Below are 23287 nucleotides of genomic sequence, written 5' to 3' on the forward strand. Positions count from 1 at the left end.
CCCCAAAGGCGATGAGGACAGTTTTAGGGTATTTTTAAGTCAGTTTTGGGTCAGTTTTAGGATCTTTCAGGGTCAGTTTTAGGATATTTTTTGGTCAGTTTTTGTCACCTTGTGTCTCTGATGGCCCCGAAGGCGATGGGGGCTGTTCTGGGGTCAGTTTTAGGATATTTTTGGGGTACTTTTGGGGTCAGTTTTTGTCACCTTGTGTCTCTGGTGACCCCTGAAGGCGATGGGGGCTGGGCTGGGATATTTCTGGGTTAATTTTAGGATATTTTTGGGTCAGTTTTGCTCTGTTTTTTGTCACCTTGTGTCTCTGGTGACCCCCGAGGGTGATGGCAGCTGGGCTGGGATGGTTCTAGGCTCAGTTTTAGGATATTTTTGGGTCAGTTTTAGGATATTTTTGGGATTTTTTTGGTCACCTTGTGTCTCTGGTGGCCCCCGAAGGCGATGGGGGCTGTTCTGTGATCAGTTTTAGGATGTTTTTGGGTCAGTTTTAGGGTATTTTGGGGTCAGTTTGTGTCACCTTGTGTCTCTGGTGGCCCCCGAAGGCGATGAGGACAGTTTTGAGTCAGTTCTGGGGTCACTTTTAGGATATTTTTGGGTCAGTTTTAGGGTATTTTGGGGATATTTTTGTCACCTTGTGCCTCTGGTGGCCCCGAAGGCGATGGGGGCTGGGCTGGGGTCAGTTTTAGGGTATTTTTGGGTCAGTTTTAGGATATTTTTGGGGTATTGTTGGGGTCTGTTTTTGTCACCTTGTGTCTCTGGTGACTCCTGAAGGTGATGGAAGCTGGGCTGGGATGGTTCTGGGGTCACTTTTAGGATATTTTTGGGATATTTTGTGTCACCTTGTGTCTCTGGTGGCCCCCGAAGGCGATGGGGGCTGGGTTGGGATGGTTCTGTGATCAGTTTTAGGATGTTTTTGGGTCACTTTTAGGATATTTTTGGGATTTTTTGTGTCACCTTGTGCCTCTGGTGGCCCCCGAAGGCGATGGGGGCTGGGTTAGGATATTTCTGGGGTCAGTTTTAGGATATTTTTGGGATATTTCTGTCACCTTGTGCCTCTGGTGGCCCCCGAAGGCGATCCTGCGCGCGTCCTCCACGTTGTCGCACACCAGGGCGTTGCCGCAGGCGAACTGCAGCGCCTTCTTGATGTGGGGGGGCTCGTAGCGGATCACATCGATCACCAGCTTGGCCCCGCGCAGCTCCCGCAGCTTCTCGTCCGTGGGCTTCACCTGGAATGGAAATTTGGGGTGAAAAATTCAAAAATTGGGGATTCAAACTCATCCCTGAAGCTTCTGGTCTGTGGGTTTCACCTGGAATTAAAAATTGGGGTTAAAAAATCAAAAATTTGGTTCAGAATCCCAAATAGGTGAGGTTAAATCCCAAAATTCGGGTTAAAAAAAATGAAAATGGGGCCTCAAACAACCTCAAACAATTGGGGTTAAAAAATCAAAAATTGGGGATCCAAACCCATCCCCACAGTTCCTGCAGCTTCTCATCTGTGGGATTCACCTGGAATTAAAAATTGGGGTGAAAAATTTTAAAAATGGGGATCCAAATCAATTCCTGCAGCTTCTGGTCCATGGGTTTCACCTGAAATCATAAAAATTTGGGTTAAAAATTCAAAAAATGGGGTCAGAATCCCAAATACCTGTGGTTAAACCCCAAAACTGGGGTAAAAAAATTCAAAATGGGACCCCAATTTCGCCTGGAATGGAAAAATTTGGGTTAAAAAATCAAAAATGGGGTCAGAATCCCAAATACCTGTGGTTAAACTCCAAAACTATGGGTTAAAAAAAACAAAAATGGGGAACCAAATAAATTCCTGCAGCTTCTGGTCCATGGGCTTCACCTGGATGCCAAAATTGGGGTGAAAAAATCAAAAAATGAGGTCAGAATCCCAAATAGGTGAGGTTAAACTCCAAAATTCGGGTTAAAAAAAATGAAAATGGGGCCTCAAACAACCCCCTGCAGCTTCTGGTCTGTGGGTTTCACCTGGAATCCAAAATTCAAAAATGAGGATCCAAATTCAACCCCGCAGTTTCTCATCTGTGGGATTCACCTGGAATTAAAAACTGGGGTTAAAAATTCAAAAAATGGGGATCCAAATCAATTCCTGCAACTTCTCATCTGTGGGTTTCACCTGGAACCAAAATTTGGGGTTAAAAATTTAAAAAATGGGGAGCCAAATCAATTCCTGCAGCTTCTCGTCCGTGGGTTTCACCTGGAATTAAAAATTGGGGTGAAAAATTTAAAAAATGGGGAGTCAAATCAATTCCTGCAGCTTCTCGTCCGTGGGCTTCACCTGGAATGGAAATTTGGGGTTAAAAAATCCAAAATGGGGTCAGAATCCTAAATAGGTGAGGTTAAATCCCAAAATTTGGGTCAAAAAATCCAAAAAATGGGGATCCAAACCCATCCCTGTAGCTTCTTGTCTGTGGGCTTCACCTGGAATCATAAAAATTTGGGGTGAAAAATTTAAAAATGGGGAACCAAATCAATTCCTGCAGCTTCTGGTCTGTGGGTTTCACCTGGAATGGAAATTTGGGGTGAAAAATTAAAAAACTGGGGTCAGAATCCCAAATAGGTGAGGTTAAACCCCAAAATTTGGGTTAAAAATTCAAAAAAATGGGGACCCAAACAACCCCCTGCATCTTCTGGTCCGTGGGCTTCACCTGGAATAATAAAAATTGGGGTTAAAAAAATCAAAATTGGGGATCCAAACCCACCCCTGCAGTTTCTTGTCCATGGGATTCGTCTGGGATGAAAATTTGGGGTTAAAAATTCAAAAATGGGGATCCAAACCCACCCCTGAAGTTCCTGCAGCTTCTCATCAGTGGGTTTCACCTGGAACCAAAAATTGGGGTTAAAAATTCAAAAAATGGGGATCCAAACCCATCCCTGAAGCTTCTGGTCCGTGGGTTTCACCTGAAATCATAAAAATTGGGGTGAAAAAATTCAAAAATTGGGGATCCAAATCCACCCCTGCAGCTTCTCATCTGTGGGTTTCACCTGAAATACCAAAAATTGGGGTGAAAAAATCAAAAATTGGGCACCCAAATCCCTTCCTGCAGTTTCTCGTCTGTGGGCTTCACCTGGAATGGAAAATTTGGGGTTAAAAAATAAAAAATGGGGATCCAAATCAATTCCTGCAGCTTCTCATCCATGGGCTTCACCTGGAATCATAAAAATTGGGTTAAAAATAAAAAACTGGGGTCAGAATCCTAAATAGGTGTGATTAAACCCCAAAACTGGGGTTAAAAAAAACAAAAAATGGGGAACCAAATCAATTCCTGCAGCTTCTGGTCCATGGGTTTCACCTGGGATGGAAATTTGGGGTTAAAAAATTCAAAAAATGGGGATTCAAACCCATCCCTGCAGCTTCTCGTCCGTGGGTTTCACCTGGAATTAAAAATTGGGGTGAAAATTTAAAAAATGGGGTCAGAATCCCAAATAGGTGTGATTAAACCCCAAATTTGGGTCAAAAAATCCAAAAAATGGGGGCTCAAACAACCCCCTGCAGTTTCTTGTCTGTGGGATTCACCTGGAATGGAAAATCTGGGATTAAAAAATAAAAAAAATGGGGAAATGGGGATCCAAATCCCTTCCTGCAGTTTCTTGTCTGTGGGTTTCACCTGGAACCACAAAAATTGGGTTAAAAAATAAAAAAATGGGGAACCAAATCAATTCCTGCAGTTTCTGGTCTGTGGGCTTCACCTGGAACACCAAAAATTTGGGGTTAAAAAAATCAAAAATGGAGATCCAAATCCACCCCTGCAGCTTCTGGTCCATGGAATTCACCTGAAACACCAAAAATTGGGGTGAAAAAATAAAAAATGGGGAACCAAATCCCTTCCTGCGGTTTCTCGTCTGTGGGTTTCACCTGGAATCATAAAAATTGGGTTAAAAAATAAAGAAATGGGGAACCAAATCAATTCCTGCAGCTTCTCATCCGTGGGCTTCACTTGGAACCAAAAATTTGGGTGAAAAATTCAAAAATTGGGGATTCAAACCCATCCCTGAAGCTTCTGGTCCGTGGGTTTCACCTGGAACCCAAAATTGGGGTGAGAAAATCCAAAATGGGGTCAGAATCCTAAATAGGTGTGGTTAAACCCCAAATTTGGGTTAAAAAAAATGAAAATGGGGCCTCAAACAACCTCCTGCAGTTTCTTGTCTGTGGGCTTCAACTGGGATGGAAAATTTGGGGTTAAAAAATCAAAAATTGGGGATCCAAACCCATCCCCGCAGTTCCTGCAGTTTCTCATCTGTGGGTTTCAACTGGAATCCAAAATTCAAAAATGAGGATCCAAATCCAACCCTGCAGCTTCTCATCTGTGGGATTCACCTGGAATTAAAAATTGGGGTGAAAAATTTAAAAAATGGGGAACCAAATCCATCCCTGCAGCTTCTGGTCCATGGGCTTCACCTGGAACACCAAAATTGGGGTGAAAAAAATCAAAAATGGAGATCCAAACCCACCCCTGAAGCTTCTGGTCCATGCGTTTCACCTGGGATGGAAATTTGGGGTGAAAAAATAAAAAACTGGGGTCAGAATCTCAAATACATGTGGTTAAACCCCAGAATTTGGGTTAAAAAATCCAAAATGGGGACCCAAATCCACCCCTGTAGCTTCTTGTCTGTGGGATTCACCTGGAACCAAAAATTGGGGTTAAAAAATTCAAAAAATGGGGAACCAAATAAATTACTGCAGCTTCTCGTCCATGGGCTTCACATGGAATTAAAAATTGGGGTGAAAAATTCAAAAAATGGGGTCAGAATACCTCCCCCCCACAGCTTCTTGTCCGTGGGTTTCACCTGGAACCAAAGATTTGGGGTGAAAAATTCAAAAAATGGGGTCAGAATCCCAAATAGGTGAGGTTAAACCCCAAAATTTGGGTTAAAAAATCAAAAATTGGGGATCCAAACCCCACAGCTCCCGCAGCTTCTGGTCCACGGGTTTCACCTGGAACCACAAAAATTGGGTTAAAAAATAAAAAATGGGGATTCAAATCAATTCCTGCAGCTTCTGGTCCATGGGTTTCACCTGGGATGTAAATTTGGGGTTAAAAAATTCAAAACTGGGCACCCAAATCCCTTCCTGCAGCTTCTGGTCTGTGGGATTCACCTGGAATGGAAAATTTGGGGTTAAAAAACCCAAGAATGGGGAACCAAATCAATTCCTGCAGCTTCTCGTTCGCAGGCTTCACCTGGAATCATAAAAATTGGGTTAAAAATAAAAAACTGGGGTCAGAATCCCAAATAGGTGTGGTTAAATCCCAAAATTTGGGTCAAAAAATCCAAAAAATGGGGGCTCAAACAACCCTCCTGCAGTTTCTTGTCTGTGGGATTCACCTGGAACCACAAAAATTGGGTTAAAAAATCAAAAAATGGGGATCCAAACCCATCCCTGCAGATTCTGGTCCATGGGATTCACCTGGAACCACAAAAATTGGGTTAAAAAATAAAAAAATGGGGATCCAAATCAATTCCTGCAGCTTCTCGTCCGTGGGCTTCACCTGCAACCAAAAATTGGGATGAAAAATTCAAAAAATGGGGTCAGAATCGCAAATAGGTGAGGTTAAACCCCAAAATTTGGGTTAAAAAATCAAAAATTGGGGATCCAAACCCATCCCCGCAGCTCCCACAGATTCTCATCTGTGGGATTCACCTGCAACCAAAAATTGGGGTTAAAAAATCCAAAAATGGGGAACCAAATCAATTCCTGCAGCTTCTCGTCCATGGGTTTCACCTGGAACCAAAAATTTGGGTGAAAAATTCAAAAACTGGGGATTCAAATCAATTCCTGCAGCTTCTGGTCCATGGGCTTCACCTGGAATCATAAAAATTGGGTTAAAAATAAAAAACTGGGGTCAGAATCCCAAACAGGTGTGATTAAACCCCAAAATTTGGGTTAAAAAATCCAAAAAATGGGGGCTCAAACAATCCTCCTGCAGTTTCTGGTCCATGGGATTCACCTGGAATGGAAAATTTGGGGTTAAAAAATAAAAAAATGGGGATCCAAATCAATTCCTGCAGCTTCTGGTCCATGGGCTTCACCTGGAACCACAAAAATTGGGGTGAAAAAATCAAAACTGGGGACAGAATCCCAAATACCTGTGGTTAAACCCCAAAATTTGGGTTAAAAATTCATTTAGGATTTTTTTTAGGGTCCCACCTCCAGGTAGTCCAGGGGCAGGAAGGTCTGGGGTTCCCCCAATCCCCATTTAGGGTTTTTTTGGGGTCCCAGCCCCATTTAGGATTTTTTTAGGGTCCCACCTCGAGGTAATCCAGGGGCAGGAAGGTCTGGGGTCCCCTCCTGATCCCAATCTCTATTTTAGGATTTTTTAGGGTCCCACCTCCAGGTAGTCCAGGGGCAGGAAGCTCTGGGGTTCCCCCACACCCCATTTTGGGGTTTTTTTGGGGTCCCAGTTCCATTTAAGACTTTTTAGGGTCCCACCTCGAGGTAATCCAGGGGCAGGAATGTCTCAGGTTCCCTGCTGACCCCAATCTCTATTTAGGATTTTTTAGGGTCCCACCTCCAGATAATCCAGGGGCAGGAATGTCTGGGGTTCCCTGTTGACCCCAAACCCGATTTTTAGGATTTTTTAGGGTCCCACCTCCAGGTAGTCCAGGGGCAGGAATGTCTGGGGTTCCCCCAATCCCCATTTAGGATTTTTTAGGGTCCCACCTCCAGGTAATCCAGGGGCAGGAATGTCTGGTGTTCCCCCACAGCCCATTTAGGATTTTTTTGGGGTTTCAGCCCCATTTAGGATTTTTTAGGGTCCCACCTCCAGGTAATCCAGGGGCAGGAATGTCTGGAGTTCCCTGCTGACCCCAATCTCTATTTCAGGATTTTTTTGGGGTCCCAGCCCCATTTAGGATTTTTTAGGGTCCCACCTCCAGATAATCCAGGGGCAGGAATGTCTCAGGTTCCCTCAAACCCCATTTAGGATTTTTTGGGGTCCCACCTCGAGGTAGTCCAGGGGCAGGAAGGTCTGGGGTTCCCTGTTGACCCCACAGTCCCATTTAGGATTTTTTAGGGTCCCACCTCGAGGTAGTCCAGGGGCAGGAAGGTCTCGGGCTCCCCTCGCTGCTCCTTGATGTACTGGATGCAGTCCCTGCCCGTTTTCTCCGAATCCACAATGATGGCGTCCATGTTCTTCCCCAGCACCTTGGTCACCGCGATCTGGTATTTCTTCTGGGTGGGCTGGCACAGGTCAATCAAACGGCCATACTGCAGGATATGGGGTCAGAGTTATGGGGGAAATGAGTTATGGGGTCAGGAGTCATGGGGGAAATGAGTTATGGGGTCAGGGGTATGGGGTACATCAGTTATGGGTTCAGTTCTTCTGGGTGGGCTGGCACAGGTCAATCAGCCTGCCATACTGAACAGATATAGGGTCAGGAGTTATGGGGGAAATGAGTTATGGGGTCAGGGGTATGGGGTACATCAGTTATGGGGTCAGGGGTATGGGGTACATCACTTATGGGGTCAGGGGTATGGGACATGGGGTACATCAGTTATGGGTTCAGTTCTTCTGGGTGGGCTGGCACAGGTCAATCAAACGGCCATACTGGGGGGTTATAGGGTCAGAGACAGGTTATGGGGTCAGGAATTATGGGGGAAATGAGTTATGGGGTCAGGAGTTATGGGGGAAATGAGTTATGGGGTCAGGATTTATGGGGTACATCAGTTATGGGGTTGGGTTCTTCTGGGTGGGCTGGCAGAGGTCAATCAAACGGCCATACTGTGGGGTGAGAGGTTATGGGGTCAGAAATTATGGGGTACATCAGTTATAGGGTCAGAGTTATGGGGGAAATGAGCTATGGGGTCAGGGATATGGGTTACATCAGTTATGGGGTCAGGAGTTATGGGTACATCAGTTATGGGGTCAGGAGTTATGGGGTACATCAGTTATGGGGTCAGGGGTATGGGGTACATCAGTTATGGGGTCAGGAGTTATGGGGTACATCAGTTATGGGGTACATCAGTTATGGGGTCAGGAGTTATGGGGTACATCAGTTATGGGTTCAGTTCTTCTGGGTGGGCTGGCACAGGTCAATCAGCCTGCCATACTGGGGGGTGAGAGGTTATGGGGTCAGGATTTATGGGGTACATCAGTTATGGGGTCAGGAGTTATGGGGGAAATGAGTTATGGGGTCAGGGATATGGGGTACATCAGTTATGGGGTCAGGAGTTATGGGGGAAATGAGTTATGGGGTCAGGGGTATGGGGTACATCAGTTATGGGGTCAGGAGTTATGGGGTACATCAGTTATGGGGTCAGGGACATTGGGTACATCAGTTATGGGTTGGGTTCTTCTGGGTGGGCTGGCACAGGTCTATGAGCCTGCCATACTGAACAGATATAGGGTCAGAGACAGGTTATGGGATCAGGAGTTATGGGGTACATCCGTTATGGGATCAGGGATATGGGGTATGGGGTCAGGGACATGGGGTACATCAGTTATGGGGTCAGGGATATGGGGCACATGAGTTATGGGGTTGGGTTCTTCTGGGTGGGCTGGCACAGGCCAATCAAACGGCCATACTGTGGGGTGAGAGGTTATGGAGTCAGGATTTATGGGTTATAGGGTCAGAAGTTATAGGGGAAATGAGTTATGGGGTCAGGGACATGGGGTACATCAGTTATGGGGTTCAGTTCCTCTGGGTGGGCTGGCACAGGTCAATCAAACGGCCATACTGGGGGGTTATAGGGTCAGAGTTATGGGTTTATAGGGTCAGGAGTTATGGGGGAAATGAGTTATGGGGTCAGGGTATAGGGTACATCAGTTATGGGGTCAGGGGTATGGGGTACATCAGTTATGGGGTCAGGAGTTATGGGGTACATCAGTTATGGGGTTCAGTTCTTCTGGGTGGGCTGGCACAGGTCAATCAGCCTGCCATACTGTATGGGATAAACAGGGGTTATGGGGTCAGAGACAGGTTATGGGGTCAGGAATTATGGGGTAGATCAGTTATGGGGTCAGGGTTTGGGGTACATCAGTTATGGGGTCAGGAGTATGGGGTACATCAGTTATGGGGTCAGGGATATGGGGTACATCAGTTATGGGGTCAGGAGTTATGGGGTACATCAGTTATGGGTTCAGTTCTTCTGGGTGGGCTGGCACAGGTCAATGAGCCTGCCATACTGAACAGATATAGGGTCAGAGTTATGGGGGAAATGAGTTATGGGGTCAGGAGTTATGGGGTACATCAGTTATGGGGTCAGGGGTATGGGGTCCATCAGTTATGGGGTCAGGGACACCAGAAACGGGGCTGGACTTTTGCATTTGGCTGAGTATCAGTTTATGGGACACACATTTGGGGTTTTGGGGCTGTTTTAGGGGCACACATTTGGGGTTTTAGAGCAGGTTTTGGGGAACACACTTTGTGGCACTTTTAGGTCTGTTTTAGGGTCACTCTGGTGTTCTGGGTCAGTTTTTGGGGCACACACTTTGGGGCAATTAGGGTCCATTTTTGGGTCCCTCCTTTGGGGTTTTGAGGCAGTTTTGGGCTCAGTTTTTGGGGCAAATTTTGAGGCAATTTTTGGGGCAGGTTTTTTTTGGTTTTGGGGTCAGTTTTAGGGGCAGTTTTTGGGGCAGGTTTTTTTTGGTTTTAGGGGCAGTTTTTGGGGTAGTTCTTGGGGCAGGTTTTTTTGGTTTTGGGGTCAGTTTTAGGGGCAGTTTCTTTTGGTTTTGGGGTCAGTTTTCGGGGTTCTGGGTCACCTTTCTGTGTCAGTTTTTGGGGTTTGGGGTCAGCTTTAGGTTCAGATTTGGGGTTCAGGTCAGTTTTTAGGGCTCCCCTCACCACAGATGCAGGGCAGAGCCGTTTGATGCTGTCCATGATCTCGGCCTTGCGCTGCTGCTGAGGGTTTGAGGCAGGTTTGGGATTTGGGGTCCATTTTTTGGGTCAGTTTTTGGGGTTTGGGGTCAGTTCTGGGGCAGTTTTCGGGACAGTTTTAGGCCAGATTTTGGGTTTTTGGGGTTCCCCTCACCACAGATGCAGGGCAGAGCCGTTTGATGCTGTCCATGATCTCGGCCTTGCGCTGCTGCCGGGGGTTTGGGGCAGGTTTGGGGTCAGTTTTTGGGGTTGGGGTCAGTTCTGGGTCAGTTTTTGGGTCAGTTTTGGGGCAGATTTTGGGTTTCAGGTCAGTTTTGGGGCTCCCCTCACCACAGATCCGGGGCAGAGCCGTTTGATGCTGTCCATGATCTCGGCCTTGCGCTGCTGCCGGGGGTTTGGGGCAGCTCTGGGGCTGTTTTAGGGTCAGTTTTTGGGACAGTTTTGGGGCAGATTTTGGGTTTCAGGTCAGTTTTTGGGGTTCTGAGTCAGTTTTAGGTTCAGATTTGTGATTTTTGGGGCTCCCCTCACCACAGATCCGGGGCAGAGCCGTTTGATGCTGTCCATGATCTTGGCCTTGCGCTGCTGCCGGGGGATTGGGGCAGTTCTGGGGCAGTTTTAGGGTCAGTTTTTGGGGCAGTTTTAGGTTCAGATTTTGGGTTTTTGGGGCTCCCCTCACCACAGATCTGGGGTAGAGGCGTTTGATGCTGTCCATGATCTCGGCCTTGAGCTGCTGCTGGAGGTTTGGGGCAGGTTTGGGGCTGTTTTAGGGTCAGTTTTTGGGGCAGTTTTTGGGGCTCTGGGTCAGTTTCTGGGTCAGTTTTAGGGTCAGATTTTGGGGTTCTGGGGCAGTTTTTGGATCAAATTTGGGGTTTTTGGGGTTCCCCTCACCACAGATCCGGGGCAGAGCCGTTTGATGCTGTCCATGATCTCGGCCTTGCGCTGCTGCCGGGGGTTTGGGGCAGTTCTGGGGCAGTTTTGGGTCAGTTTTAGGGGCAGTTTTTGGGGTTCTGAGTCAGTTTTAGGTTCAGATTTGTGATTTTTGGGGTTCCCCTCACCACAGATCCAGGGCAGAGCCGTTTGATGCTGTCCATGATCTCAGCCTTGCGCTGCTGCCGGGGGTTTGGGGCAGGTTTGGGATTCGGGGTCCATTTTTTGGGTCAGTTTTTGGGGTTCTGGGTCAGTTCTGGGTCAGTTTTAGGGGCAGTTTTTGGGGTTCCGAGTCAGTTTTAGGTTCAGATTTGGGATTTTTGGGGCTCCCCTCACCACAGATCCGGGGTAGAGGTGTTTGATGCTGTCCATGATCTCGGCCTTGCGCTGCTGCCAGGGGTTTGGGGTTGTTTTTGGGGTTTGGGGTCAGTTTTTGGGGTAGATTTTGGGGTTGGGGTTAGTTTTAAGGTCAGATTTAGGATTTTTGAGGCTCCCCTCACCACAGATCCGGGGCAGAGCCGTTTGATGCTGTCCATGATCTCGGCCTTGCGCTGCTGCCGGGGGTTTGGGGCAGTTCTGGGGCTGTTTTAGGGTCAGTTTTTGGGACAGTTTTGGGGCAGATTTTGGGTTTCAGGTCAGTTTTGGGGTTCCCCTCACCACAGATCCAGGGCAGACCCGTTTGATGCTGTCCATGATCTCGGCCTTGCGCTGCTGCCGGGGGTTTGGGTCAGTTCTGGGTCTGTTTTAGGGGCAGTTTTTGGGGCAGTTTTTGGAGTTCTGAGTCAGTTTTAAGGTCAGATTTTGGGTTTTTAGGGCTCCCCTCACCACAGATCCGGGGCAGAGCCGTTTGATGCTGTCCATGATCTCGGCCTTGCGCTGCTGCCGGGGGTTTGGGTCAGTTCTGGGTCTGTTTTAGGGGCAGTTTTTGGGGTTCTGGGTCAGTTCTGGGTCAGTTTTAGGGTCAGGTTTTGGGGTTCTGGGTTAGATTTTTTGATTTTTGGGGCTCCCCTCACCACAGAGCCGGGGTAGAGCCGTTTGATGCTGTCCATGATCTCGGCAGTTCTGGGGCAGTTTAGGGTCAGTTTTAGGGGTAGATTTTGGAGTTCTGAGTCAGTTTTAGGTTCAGTTTTGGGATTTTTGGGTTCCCCTCACCACAGAGCCAGGGTAGAGGCGTTTGATGCTGTCCATGATCTCGGCCTTGCGCTGCTGCCGGGGGTTTGGGGCAGTTCTGGGATTCGGGGTCCATTTTTTGGGTCAGTTTTTGGGGTTCTGGGGCAGTTCTGGGGCAGTTTTTGGGGTTCTGGGTCAGTTTTGGGGTAGTTTTTGGGTCAGATTTTGGGACAGTTTTGGGGCAGTTTTTGGGGTTCTGAGTCAGTTTTAGGTTCAGATTTGTGATTTTTGGGGTTCCCCTCACCACAGATCCGGGGCAGAGCCGTTTGATGCTGTCCATGATCTCAGCCTTGCGCTGCTGCCGGGGGTTTGGGGCAGGTTTGGGGCAGTTTTTTGGTTTTGGGACAGTTTTAGGTTCAGATTTTGGGTTTTTGGGGCTCCCCTCACCACAGAGCCAGGGCAGAGCCGTTTGATGCTGTCCATGATCTCGGCCTTGTGCTGCTGCCAGGGGTTTGGGGCAGTTCTGGGTCAGTTTTTTGGGGAGTTTCAGATCAGTTTTTGGGGTTCTGGGTTAGATTTTGTGATTTTTGGGGCTCCCCTCACCACAGATCCGGGGTAGAGCCGTTTGATGCTGTCCATGATCTCAGCAGTTCTGGGGCAGTTTAGGGTCAGTTTTAGGGTCAGATTTTGGGGTTCTGAGTCAGTTTTAGGTTCAGTTTTGGGATTTTTGGGTTCCCCTCACCACAGATCCGGGGTAGAGGCGTTTGATGCTGTCCATGATCTCGGCCTTGCGCTGCTGCCGGGGGTTTGGGGCAGTTCTGGGGCAGTTTGGGGTCCATTTCTCGGTCAGTTTTTAGGGTTCTGAGGTAGTTTGGGGTCAGTTCTGGGACAGTTTTTGGGGTTCTGGGTTAGATTTTGTGATTTTTGGGGCTCCCCTCACCACAGATCCGGGGCAGAGCCGTTTGATGCTGTCCATGATCTCGGCCTTGCGCTGCTGCCGGGGGTTTGGGGCAGTTCTGGGGCTGTTTTAGGGGCAGTTTTTGGGGCTCTGGGTCAGTTCTGGGTCAGTTTTAGGGTCAGGTTTTGGGGTTCTGGGTTAGATTTTGTGATTTTTGAGGCTTCTCTCACCACAGATCCGGGGTAGAGGCGTTTGATGCTGTCCATGATCTCGGCCTTGCGCTGCTGCCGGGGGTTTGGGGCAGCTCTGGGGCTGTTTTAGGGGGGGTTTCAGATCAGTTTTTGGGGTTCTGGGTTAGATTTTGTGATTTTTGGGGTTCTCCTCACCACAGAGCCAGGGTAAAGCCGTTTGATGCTGTCCATGATCTCGGCCTTGCGCTGCTGCCTGCTGCTCTCCTGGCGGTCGATGCGCGCGTCCCCGAGCTGCTCCATCACCTGGTTCAGCTCCTTGTTGATCTCGTCGATTCGCCGCTTGGCCAGCTCCACCTCCTCGGTCAGCTCGCCCTCCAGGCGCTTCTGCTCCTCCAGGGATTGTCTGGGGGGAGAAAACGAGAATTTTTGGGGGTCAATCCCATCCCCTCCAGGTGTTTCTGCTCCTCCAGGGATTGTCTGGGGCTGGAAATGGGGGATTGGGGTGGGTTGGTGGGGTTTTGGGGGGCTGAGCCCACACTTTGCAGATGTTTCTGTTACTCCAGGGATTGCCTGGGAGTGGAAAAAGGGGATTTGGGGAGTTTGGGGGGCTGATCCCAGCTCTTAGAGCCCCTTCTGCTCTTCCAGGGACTGTCTGGGGGGAAAAAATGGGATTTGGGGGGCTGATCCTACACCCTGAAGCCAGTTCTGCTCCTCCAGGGATTGTATGGAGGGAGAAAAGGGGATTTGGGGGGTTTGTAGGGGGACACTGCACTCCCTGGGGACACCCTGGGGACACTGCACTGTCTTGGGGACACCCTGGGGACACTGCACCCCTCTGGGGACACCCTGGGGACCACTGCACCCCACTGGGGACACCCTGGGGACCACTGCACCCCCTTAGGGACACCACAGCCCCACTGGGGACTCCCTGGGGACACTGCACTGTCCTGGGGACACCCTGGGGCACTGCACCCCTCTGGGGACACCCTGGGGACACTGCACCCCTCTGGGGACACCCTGGGGACACTGCATCCCTCTGGGGACACTGCACCCCTCTGGGGACACCCTGGGGACACTGCACCCCTCTGGGGACACCCTGGGGACACTGCACCCCTCTAGGGACACTGCACTCTCCTGGGGACACTGCACTCTCCTGGGGACACTGCACCCCTCTGGGGACACTGCACTCCCTGGGGACACTGCACTCCCTGGGGACACCCTGGGGCACTGCACCCCTCTGGGGACACCCTGGGGACACTGCACCCCTCTGGGGACACCCTGGGGACACTGCATCCCTCTGGGGACACTGCACCCCTCTGGGGACACCCTGGGGACACTGCACTCCCTGGGGACACCCTGGGGACACTGTACCCCTCTGGGGACACTGCACTCTCCTGGGGACACTGCACCCCACTGGGGACACTGCACCCCACTGGGGACACCCTGAGGACACTGCATCCCTCTGGGGACACTGCACTCCCTGGGGACACCCTGGGGACACCACAGCCCCCCTGAGGACACCCTTGGGACCCCCCACCCCCTGGGGACCCCCTGGGGACCCCAGACCCACTTGCTGGTGGCGATGTACTCCTCGAGTTTCTCGATGCGCTTCTGGTTCTCCTCGATCTCCCGCAGCTTCTGCTTGATCTTGGCCTGGGGACAGCGGGGACAGCAGGGCTCAGAGGGGACTCTGGGGACAATCTGGGGACAATCTGGGGACAATGTGGGGACCCCTAGCTCACCTCAGTCTCCACCTTCTTCCTCTCCTCCAGGTCCAGCCGGTCCTGGTCGGCTTTTTGGTCGCGGTTGAACTTCTCGAGCTCCTGGGCCAGCGTGGCCGCGCGTTTGCTCGCCTCCTCCTTCAGCCGGTGGTACTTCTTCACCTGGGCCAGCACACCTGGATCAGCACACCTGGAGGGGTCTCCTGCAGCCAGGGAGGCCTCCCCAGATCCCATGGGGCCAGCACACCTGGATCAGCACACCTGAGATCCAGGGGCAGCTCAGGATCCCTCCCCAGACCCCACGGGATCAGCACACCTGGGCTCAGCACACCTGGAACTCCAGGGGCAGCTCAGGAACCCTCCCCAAACCCCACGGGATCAGCACACCTGGATCAGCACACCTGGGATCCAGGGGCAGCTCAGGATTCCTCCCCAGACCCCACAGGCTCAGCACAGCTGGATCAGCACACCTGGGATCCAGGGAACCCTTCCCAGATCCCAGAGTCAGTACAGCTGGATCAGCACATCCGGGATCCAGGGAACCCTTCCCAGATCCCATGGGATCAGCACAGCTGGATCAGCACACCTGGAGCTCCAGGGGCAGCTCAGGATCCCTCCCCAGACCCCATGGGGCCAGCACACCTGGATCAGCACACCTGGAGGGGTTTCCTGCATCCAGGAATCCCTCCCCAAACCCCATGGGGCCAGCACACCTGGATCAGCACACCTGGGATCCAGAGAGCCCTTCCCAGACCCTACAGGGCCAGCACACCTGGTTCAGCACACCTGGGATCCAGGGGCAGCTCAGGATCCCTCCCCAGACCCCGTGGGCTCAGCACAGCTGGATCAGCACACCTGGGATCCAGAGAACCCTTCCCAGATCCCATGGGATCAGCACATCATTATCAGCACACCTGGGATCCAGGGAACCCTTCCCAGATCCCATGGGATCAGCACACCTGCCTCAGCACACCTGGAACTCCAGGGAGCCCTTCCCAGATCCCACGGGACCAGTACAGCTGGATCAGCACACCTGGGATCCCGGGGCAGCTCAGGATGCCTCCCCAAACCCCATGGGGTCAGCACACCTGGATCAGCACAGCTGGAACTCCAGAGGCAGCTCAGGATCCCTCCCCAGATCCCACAGGATCAGCACAGCTGGCTCAGCACACCTGGGATCCAGAGAGCCCTTCCCAGACCCTACAGGATCAGCACAGCTGGATCAGCACACCTGGGATCCAGGGGCTGCTCAGGATCCCTCCCCCAAACCCCGTGGGGTCAGCACACCTGCCTCAGCACACCTGGAGGGGCCTCCTACAGCCAGGGAGGCCTCCCCAGATCCCATGGGGCCAGCACACCTGGATCAGCACACCTGGGATCCAGGGGCAGCTCAGGATCCCTCCCCAAACCCCACAGGGTCAGCACACCTGGATCAGCACATCTGCAATCCAGGGGCAGCTCAGGATCCCTCCCCAGACCCCATGGGGCCAGAACACCTGGATCAGCACATCTGGGATCCAGGGAACCCTCCCCAAACCCCACAGGCTCAGCACACCTGGAGCTCCAGGGAGCCCTCCCCAAATCTCACCTGGCCCACCCATACCTGGTTCAGGTCTCTCTCCTGGCTCTGTTCTTCCATCCCAAATCCCCAAATCTCACCTGGCCCATCCATACCTGGTTCAGGTCTCTCTCCTGGCTCTGTTCTTCCATCTCTCCCCAATCCCCAAACCCCACAGGATCACCCATACCTGGTTCTCTTCCAGGGTCAGATCTCTCCCCTGGCACTGGTTCTCTTCCATCCATCCCAAACCTCATCTGGCCCATCCATATCTGGTTCAGGTCTCTCCCCTGGCTCTGTTCTTCCATCCATCCATCCATCCATCCATCCATCCATCCATCCATCCATCCATCCATCCATCCATCCCAAATCCCCAAATCTCACCTGGCCCACCCCTACCTGGTTCTCCTCCAGGGTCAGGTCCCTCCCCTGACTCTCCTCCATCCATCCCAAATCTCACCTGGCCCATCCATACCTGGTTCTCTTCCATCCATCCCAAACCCCAAATCCCACCTGGCCCATCCATACCTGGTTCAGGTCTCTCCCCTGGTTTTCCTCCATCCCTCCCAAATCCCAAATCTCACCTGGCCCATCCTTACCTGGTTCTCCTCCAGGGTCAGGTCTCTGCCCTGCCTCTGGCTCACCCCAAATCCCACCTGCCCCATCCTTACCTGGTTCTCCTCCAGGGTCAGGTCCCTCCCCTGGCTCTGGCTCACCCCAAATCCCACCTGCCCCACCCCTACCTGGTTCTCCTCCAGGGTCAGGTCCCTCCCCTGGCTCTGGCTCACCCCAAATCCCACCTGGCCCATCCCATACCTGGTTCTCCTCCAGGGTCAGGTCCCTCCCCTGGCTCTGGCTCACCCCAAATCCCACCTGGCCCATCCTTACCTGGTTCTCCTCCAGGGTCAGGTCCCTCCCCTGGCTCTGGCTCTCCTCCTCCATGCGTTCCTCGAACTCCTGCCTGGATTTCTCCACGGACAGCATCTCCTTCTCCAGCTCATCCATGTCAGCCTTGCGTTTCTTGTACTGCTTCTGGGCGTTCTGCAGCGATTTCCGCGCCGCCTCCAGCTTCTTGATCTTGTGGGACGTGTTCTCCTTGGCCTTGATGTACTGGGGCCGCTTCTGGTTCAGCTCTGAGTCCTTCTCCCTGCAGGAAAACCCTAAATCAACATCCCTGGTCTCCCCAGATCCCAGGACCCCCAAACCCAGGATCCAGGACCCCCAAACCCAGGATCCTGAAATCCCAGGGCCCCCAAACCCAGGATCCTGAAATCCCAGGACCCCCAAACCCCGGACCCAGGATCCCCAAACCCAGGATCCTGAAATTCCAGAACCCCCAAACCCAGGATCCAGAACCCTCAAACCCAGCACTCCCCAAACCCAGGATCCTGAAATCCCAGGACCCCCAAACTCAGGATCCAGGACCCCCAAACCCAGGGCCCCCAAACCCAGAATCCAGGGTCCTCAAACCGAGGATCCCCCAAACCCAGGACCCCTAAACTCAGTATTCTGAAATCCCAGGACCCCCAAACCCAGTATCCAGGACCCCCAAACCCAGAACTCCCAAAGCCCAGGATCCTGAAATCCCAGGACCCCCAAACCCAGGACCCCCAAACCCAGCACTCCTCAAATCCCAGGACGCCCAAACCCAGGATCCAGGACCCCCAAATCCAGGATCCTTAAACCCCGGACCCCTAAACCCAGGACCCAGGATCCCCAAACCCAGGATCCCCAAAACCCAGCACTCCCCAAATCCCAGGACGCCCAAACCCAGTATCCTGAAATCCCAGGATCCCCAAACCCAGGATCCTCAAAGCCCAGGACCCCAAACCCAGGATCCTGAAATCCCAGGACCCCTAAATCCCAGTATCCAGGACCCCCAAACCCAGTATCCTGAAATCCCAGGATCCCCAAACCCAGGATCCTGAAATCCCAGGACTCCCAAACCCAGGATCCAGGGTCCCCAAACACCCAAATCCCGGGACCCCCAAACCCAGGACCCCCAAACCCAGGATCCAGGACCCCCAAACCCAGGACCCCCAAATCCCAGGACCCTCAAACCCAAGATCAGGACCCCCAAAACCAGCACTCCCCAAACCCAGGACCCTGAAATCCTAGGACCCCCAAACCCAGGATGCAGGGCCCCCAAACCCAAGACAATCAAACCCAAGATCCAGGACCCCCAAATCCAGGATCCTGAAATCCCAGGGCCCCCAAACCCAGGACCCTCAAAGCCCAGGACACCCAAACCCAGGATCCTGAAATCCCAGGACCCCCAAACCCAGAATCCAGGGCCCCCAAACCGAGGATCCCCCAAACCCAGGACCCCTAAACTCAGTATCCTGAAATCCCAGGACCCCCAAGCCCAGGATTCCCAAAGCCAAGCACTCCACAAATCCCAGGATCCCCAAATCCTGGGACCCTCAAACCCAGGACCCCCAAACCCAGGGTCCTGAAATCCCAGGACTCCCAAACCCAGGATCCTGAAATCCCAGGACCCCCAAAACCCAGCACTCCCCAAACCCAGAATCCCCAAACCCAGTATCCAGGACCCCCAAACCCAGAACTCCCAAAGCCCAGGATCCCCAAACCCAGGACCCCCAAACCCAACATCCCCAAATCCCAGGAACCCCAAACCCAGGACCCCCAAACCCAGCACTCCCCAAATCCCAACACCCCCAAACCCAGAACTCCCAAAGCCCAGGATCCTGAAATCCCAGGACCCCCAAACCCAGGACCCCCAAACCCAGAACTCCCCAAACTCAGGATCCAGGACCTCCAAACCCAGGACCCCCAAACCCAGAATCCAGGGCCCCCAAACCCAGGATTTTGAAATCCCAGGACCCCCAAACCCAGGACCCCCAAACCCAGGATTTTGAAATCCCAGGACCCCCAAACCCAAGATCCAGGACCCCCAGGCTCACTTGATCTCTTTCTCGATCTGCTGCTGCTCCCTCATCATCTTGCCCAGCTCCTTCTTGCGGTCCTTGAGCTCGTCCTCCACCCTGTCCATCCTCTTCTTGTCCTTGTCGATCTCGCGGTTCTTCAGCCCCAGCTCCTTGTTGAGCTTCTCGATCTCGGCCTCGTTGTGGAACAGTTTGAAAAGCTGCAGCTGCACCTGGGCCCGAACCACCTCGTCCTTGAGGCGCTGGTAGCGATCGGCCTGCGGGAGGGAGGGGACAGTGGGACAGGGACAGGGGATGGCCAGGGGATGGCCAGGGGGGTCTGAAAACCAGGGCTTGGGCCTGGTTCTGCTCAGGGGGTTCTGAAAGCCTGGGCTTGGGCCTGGTTCTGGCCAGGAGCTTCTCAAACCTAGAGCTTGGGCCTGGTTCTGGCCCTGGTTCTGGCCAGGAGCTTCTGAAAGCCAGGGCTTGGGCCTGGGGCTGCCCAGGGGGTTCTGAACACCAGGACTTGGCCCTGGGGCTGGTTCTGTCCAGGAGCTTCTCAAACCCAGGGTTTGGGCCTGGGACTGGCCCTGGTTCTGACCAGGAGCTTCTGAACACCTGGGTTTGGGTCTGGGGCTGGGCCTGGTTCTGGTCAGGAGCTTCTGAACACCAGGGCTTGGGGCTGGTTCTGGCCCTGGTTCTGGTCAGGGAGTTCTGAACACCACGGCTTGGGCCTGGTTCTGGCCCTGGTTCTGGTCAGGAGCTTCTGAACACCAGGGCTCAGGCCTGGTTCTGTCCAAGAGTCTTCTCAACCCAGGGCTTGGGCCTGATGCTGGCCCTGGTTCTGCTCAGGGAGTTCTGAAACCCAGGGTTTGGGCCTGGGGCTGGCCAAGAGCTTCTCAAACCTAGAGCTTGGGTCTGGTTCTGGCCCTGGTTCTGGCCAGGGGGTTCTGAAAGCCTGAGCTTGGGCCTGGGGCTAGCCCTGGTTCTGGTCAGGAGCTTCTGAACACCAGGGCTTGGGCCTGGGGCTGGCCAAGAGCTTCCCAAACCCAGAGCTTGGGTCTGGTTCTGGCCCTGGTTCTGCCCAGGGGGTTCTGAAACCCAGGGCTTGGACCTGGGGCTGGCCAAGAGCTTCTCAAACCTAGAGCCTGGGTCTGGTTCCAGCCCTGGTTCTGGCCAGGGGGTTCTGAAAGCCTGGGCTTGGGCCTGGGGCTGGGCCTGGTTCTGGTCAGGAGCTTCTGAACACCAGGGCTCGGGCCTGGGACTGGTCAGGAGCTTCTCAAACTCAGAGCCTGGTTCTCGCCAGGAGCTTTTGAAAACCAGGACTTGGGCCTAGGGCTGCCCAGGGGGTTCTGAAAGCCAGGCTTGGGTCTGGGGCTGGGCCTGGTTCTGTCCAGGAGTCTTCTCAAACCCAGGGCTTGGGCCTGGGACTGGCCCTGGTTCTGACCAGGAGCTTCTGAACACCACGGCTTGGGCCTGGGGCTGGCCAGGAGCTTCTGAAAACCTGGCCTGGGTCTTGTCAGGAGCTTCTGAACACCAGGGCTCAGGCCTGGTTCTGTCCAAGAGTCTTTTCAAGGCCAGGGCTTGGGCCTGGTTCTGGTCAGGGTGTTCTCAAACCTAGAGCTTGGGTCTGGTTCTGGCCCTGCTTCTGCCCAGGGGGTTCTAAACACCAGGGCTTGGGCCTGGGGTTGGCCAGGGGGTTCTGAAAGCCAGGGCTTGGGCCTGGTTCTGTCCAGGAGTCTTCTCAAAACCAGGGCTTGGGCCTGGGACTGGGACTGGCCCTGGTTCTGGCCAGGAGCTTCTGAAAGCCAGGGCTTGGGTCTGAGGCTGGCCAAGAGCTTCTCAAACCCAGAGCTTGGGTCTGGTTCAGGCCCTGGTTGTGGCCAGGGGGCTCTGAACACCAGGGCTTGGCCCTGGGGCTGGGCAGGAGCTTCTCAAACCCTGAGCCTGGTTCTCGCCAGGAGCTTTTGAAAACCAGGACTTGGGCTTGGGGCTGCCCAGGGGGTTCTGAAAGCCAGGCTTGGGTCTGGGGCTGGGCCTGGTTCTGGCCAGGAGTCTTCTCAAACCCAGGGCTTGGGCCTGGGACTGGCCCTGGTTCTGGCCAGGAGCTTCTGAAACCCAGGGCTTGGGCCAGGGGTTGGCCAGGAGCTTCTCAAATCCAGGGCTTGGGCCAGGGGTTGGCCAGGAGCTTCTCTAACCCAGAGTTTGGGCCTGGGCTTGGTTCTGTCCAGGAGCTTCTCAAAGCCACGACTTGGCCCTGGGTCTGGCCAGGACCTTCCAGGCTCTGCCCAGGAGTTTCCTGACCCCTGGGTCTGTCCATGAACTTCCTAAGCTTGGCTCTGTCCAGGAGCTTCCAAAACCCAGGGCTTGGGCCTGGGCCTGCCCAGGAGTTTCCTGACTCCTGGATCTGCTCAAGAGCTTCAAGGTCTGGGGCTCTGGCCAGGAGCTTGCCCAGTTCAGGGCTTGGCCCTGGGTGTGTCCAGAACCTTCCAGACCCTGGGTGTGACCAGAACCTTCCAGACCCCTGGATGTATCCAGAACCTTCTGCAACCCTGGCTGTGCAGGATTTTCCTGACCTCTGGGTTCTTCCAGAACCTTCCCCAAGCTTGGCTCTGTTCAGGATTTTCCTGAGCCCTGGATGCATCCAGAACCTTTGTGACCCCTGGGTCTGTCCAGAACCTTCCCCAACTCTGGCTCTTTCCAGAACCTTCCCCAACTCTGGCTCTGTCCAGAACCTTCCCCAGCTCTGGCTCTGTGCAGGTCCTTCCCGACCCCTGGGTGTGTCCTGAACCTTCCTGACCCTGGATGCATCCAGAACATTCCCTAGCCCTGGGTTTATCCAGAACCTTCCTCACTCTAGGCTTTTCCAGAACCTTCCCCAACTCTGGCTCTGTCCAGGATTTTCCTGACCTCTGGGTGCATCCATAACCTTCACAGGCCTGGCTCTGTTCAGGATTTTCCTGACTCCTGGCTCTTTCCAGAACCTCCCCCAACCCTGGCTCTGTGTCCTTCCCCAGCCCTGGGTGAATCCAAAACCTTCCCAACCCCTGGGTGCATCCAGAACATTCCCAGGCCTGGCTCTGTCCAGGATTTTCCTGAGCCCTGGGTGTGTCCAGAACCTCCGCAGGCCTGGCTCTGTTCAGGATTTTCACCCTTGGGTTTTTCCAGAACCTTCCCCAACCCTGGTTCTGTGTCCTTCCCCAGCCCTGGGTGAATCCAGAACCTTCCCAACCTTGGGTTTTTCCAGAACCTTCCCCAGCCCTGGCTCTGTTCAGGATTTTCCTGACCCCTGGGTGCATCCAGAACCTTCCCCAGCCCTGGCTCTGTCCATGATTTTCCTGACCCCTGGGTGCATCCAGAACCTTCCTGAGTCCTGGGTCTGTCCAGAACCTTCCAACCCTGGGTCCATCCAGAACCTTCCCATGCTGTGGGCGTGTCCAGAACCTCCCTGAGTCCTGGGTGAATCCAGAACCTTCCTGACCCCTGGGTGCATCCAGCACGTTCCCAGCCCTAGCTCTGTGTCCTTCCTGACTCCTGGGTGTTTCCAGAATGTTCCCAGGCCTGTCCCTGAGCGTTCCCACCTCCTCCTTCTCCTGCTTGGCCTCCTTGCGCTCGGCAGCGATGTTCTTCTTGCGGTGATAATTGAACTGCGTGTCCTCCTCGGCCTTCACCATCTCCTTCTTGCGCTTGTCGTACTCGGGGGCGAGCTCGCCCGAGCGGCTGATCTCCTCAAACAGCGCCGTGCGCTCCTTGGGGTTCTTCATGGCGATGGATTCCACTGCTCCCTGGGAATGGGAGTGAGAAATGTTCCTAAATCCCTGAGGGAAATGTTCCTAAATCCCCAAACCCCTGAGGGATCCCCAGCCCCTGCTGATCTCCTCAAACAGCGCCGTGCGCTCCTTGGGGTTCTTCATGGCGATGGATTCCACTGCACCCTGGGAATGGGAGTGAGAAATGTTCCTAAATCCTGTCACAAATGTTCCTAAATCCCCAAACCCCTGAGGGATCCCAGCCCCACTGATCTCCTCAAACAGCGCCGTGCGCTCCTTGGGGTTCTTCATGGCGATGGATTCCACTGCTCCCTGGAAATGGGAGTGAGAAATGTTCCTAAATCCTGTCACAAATGTTCCTAAATCCCTGAGGGAAATGTTCCT

At 53.3% G+C, this 23287-nt stretch overlaps 1 protein-coding gene across 1 annotated transcript in view; it reads right to left on the reverse strand.

The window, feature by feature from the left end:
- SMC1A (structural maintenance of chromosomes 1A) overlaps nucleotides 1-23287 on the reverse strand; it is a 99049-nt gene that overhangs the window by 52474 nt on the left and 23288 nt on the right. Inside the window, exons 4-11 of the mRNA XM_033083623.2 lie at nucleotides 22715-22918; nucleotides 19173-19411; nucleotides 17137-17395; nucleotides 14712-14852; nucleotides 14540-14622; nucleotides 13165-13372; nucleotides 7049-7234; nucleotides 1053-1232 (exon numbers count right to left, since the gene is read on the reverse strand). Coding sequence (XP_032939514.1) covers nucleotides 1053-1232; nucleotides 7049-7234; nucleotides 13165-13372; nucleotides 14540-14622; nucleotides 14712-14852; nucleotides 17137-17395; nucleotides 19173-19411; nucleotides 22715-22918 — 1500 coding nt within the window. The remainder of the gene's footprint in view (nucleotides 1-1052; nucleotides 1233-7048; nucleotides 7235-13164; nucleotides 13373-14539; nucleotides 14623-14711; nucleotides 14853-17136; nucleotides 17396-19172; nucleotides 19412-22714; nucleotides 22919-23287) is intronic.

The sequence above is a fragment of the Catharus ustulatus genome, chromosome 32, assembly GCF_009819885.2.
Source record: "Catharus ustulatus isolate bCatUst1 chromosome 32, bCatUst1.pri.v2, whole genome shotgun sequence".
Taxonomy (NCBI): Eukaryota; Metazoa; Chordata; class Aves; order Passeriformes; family Turdidae; genus Catharus; species Catharus ustulatus.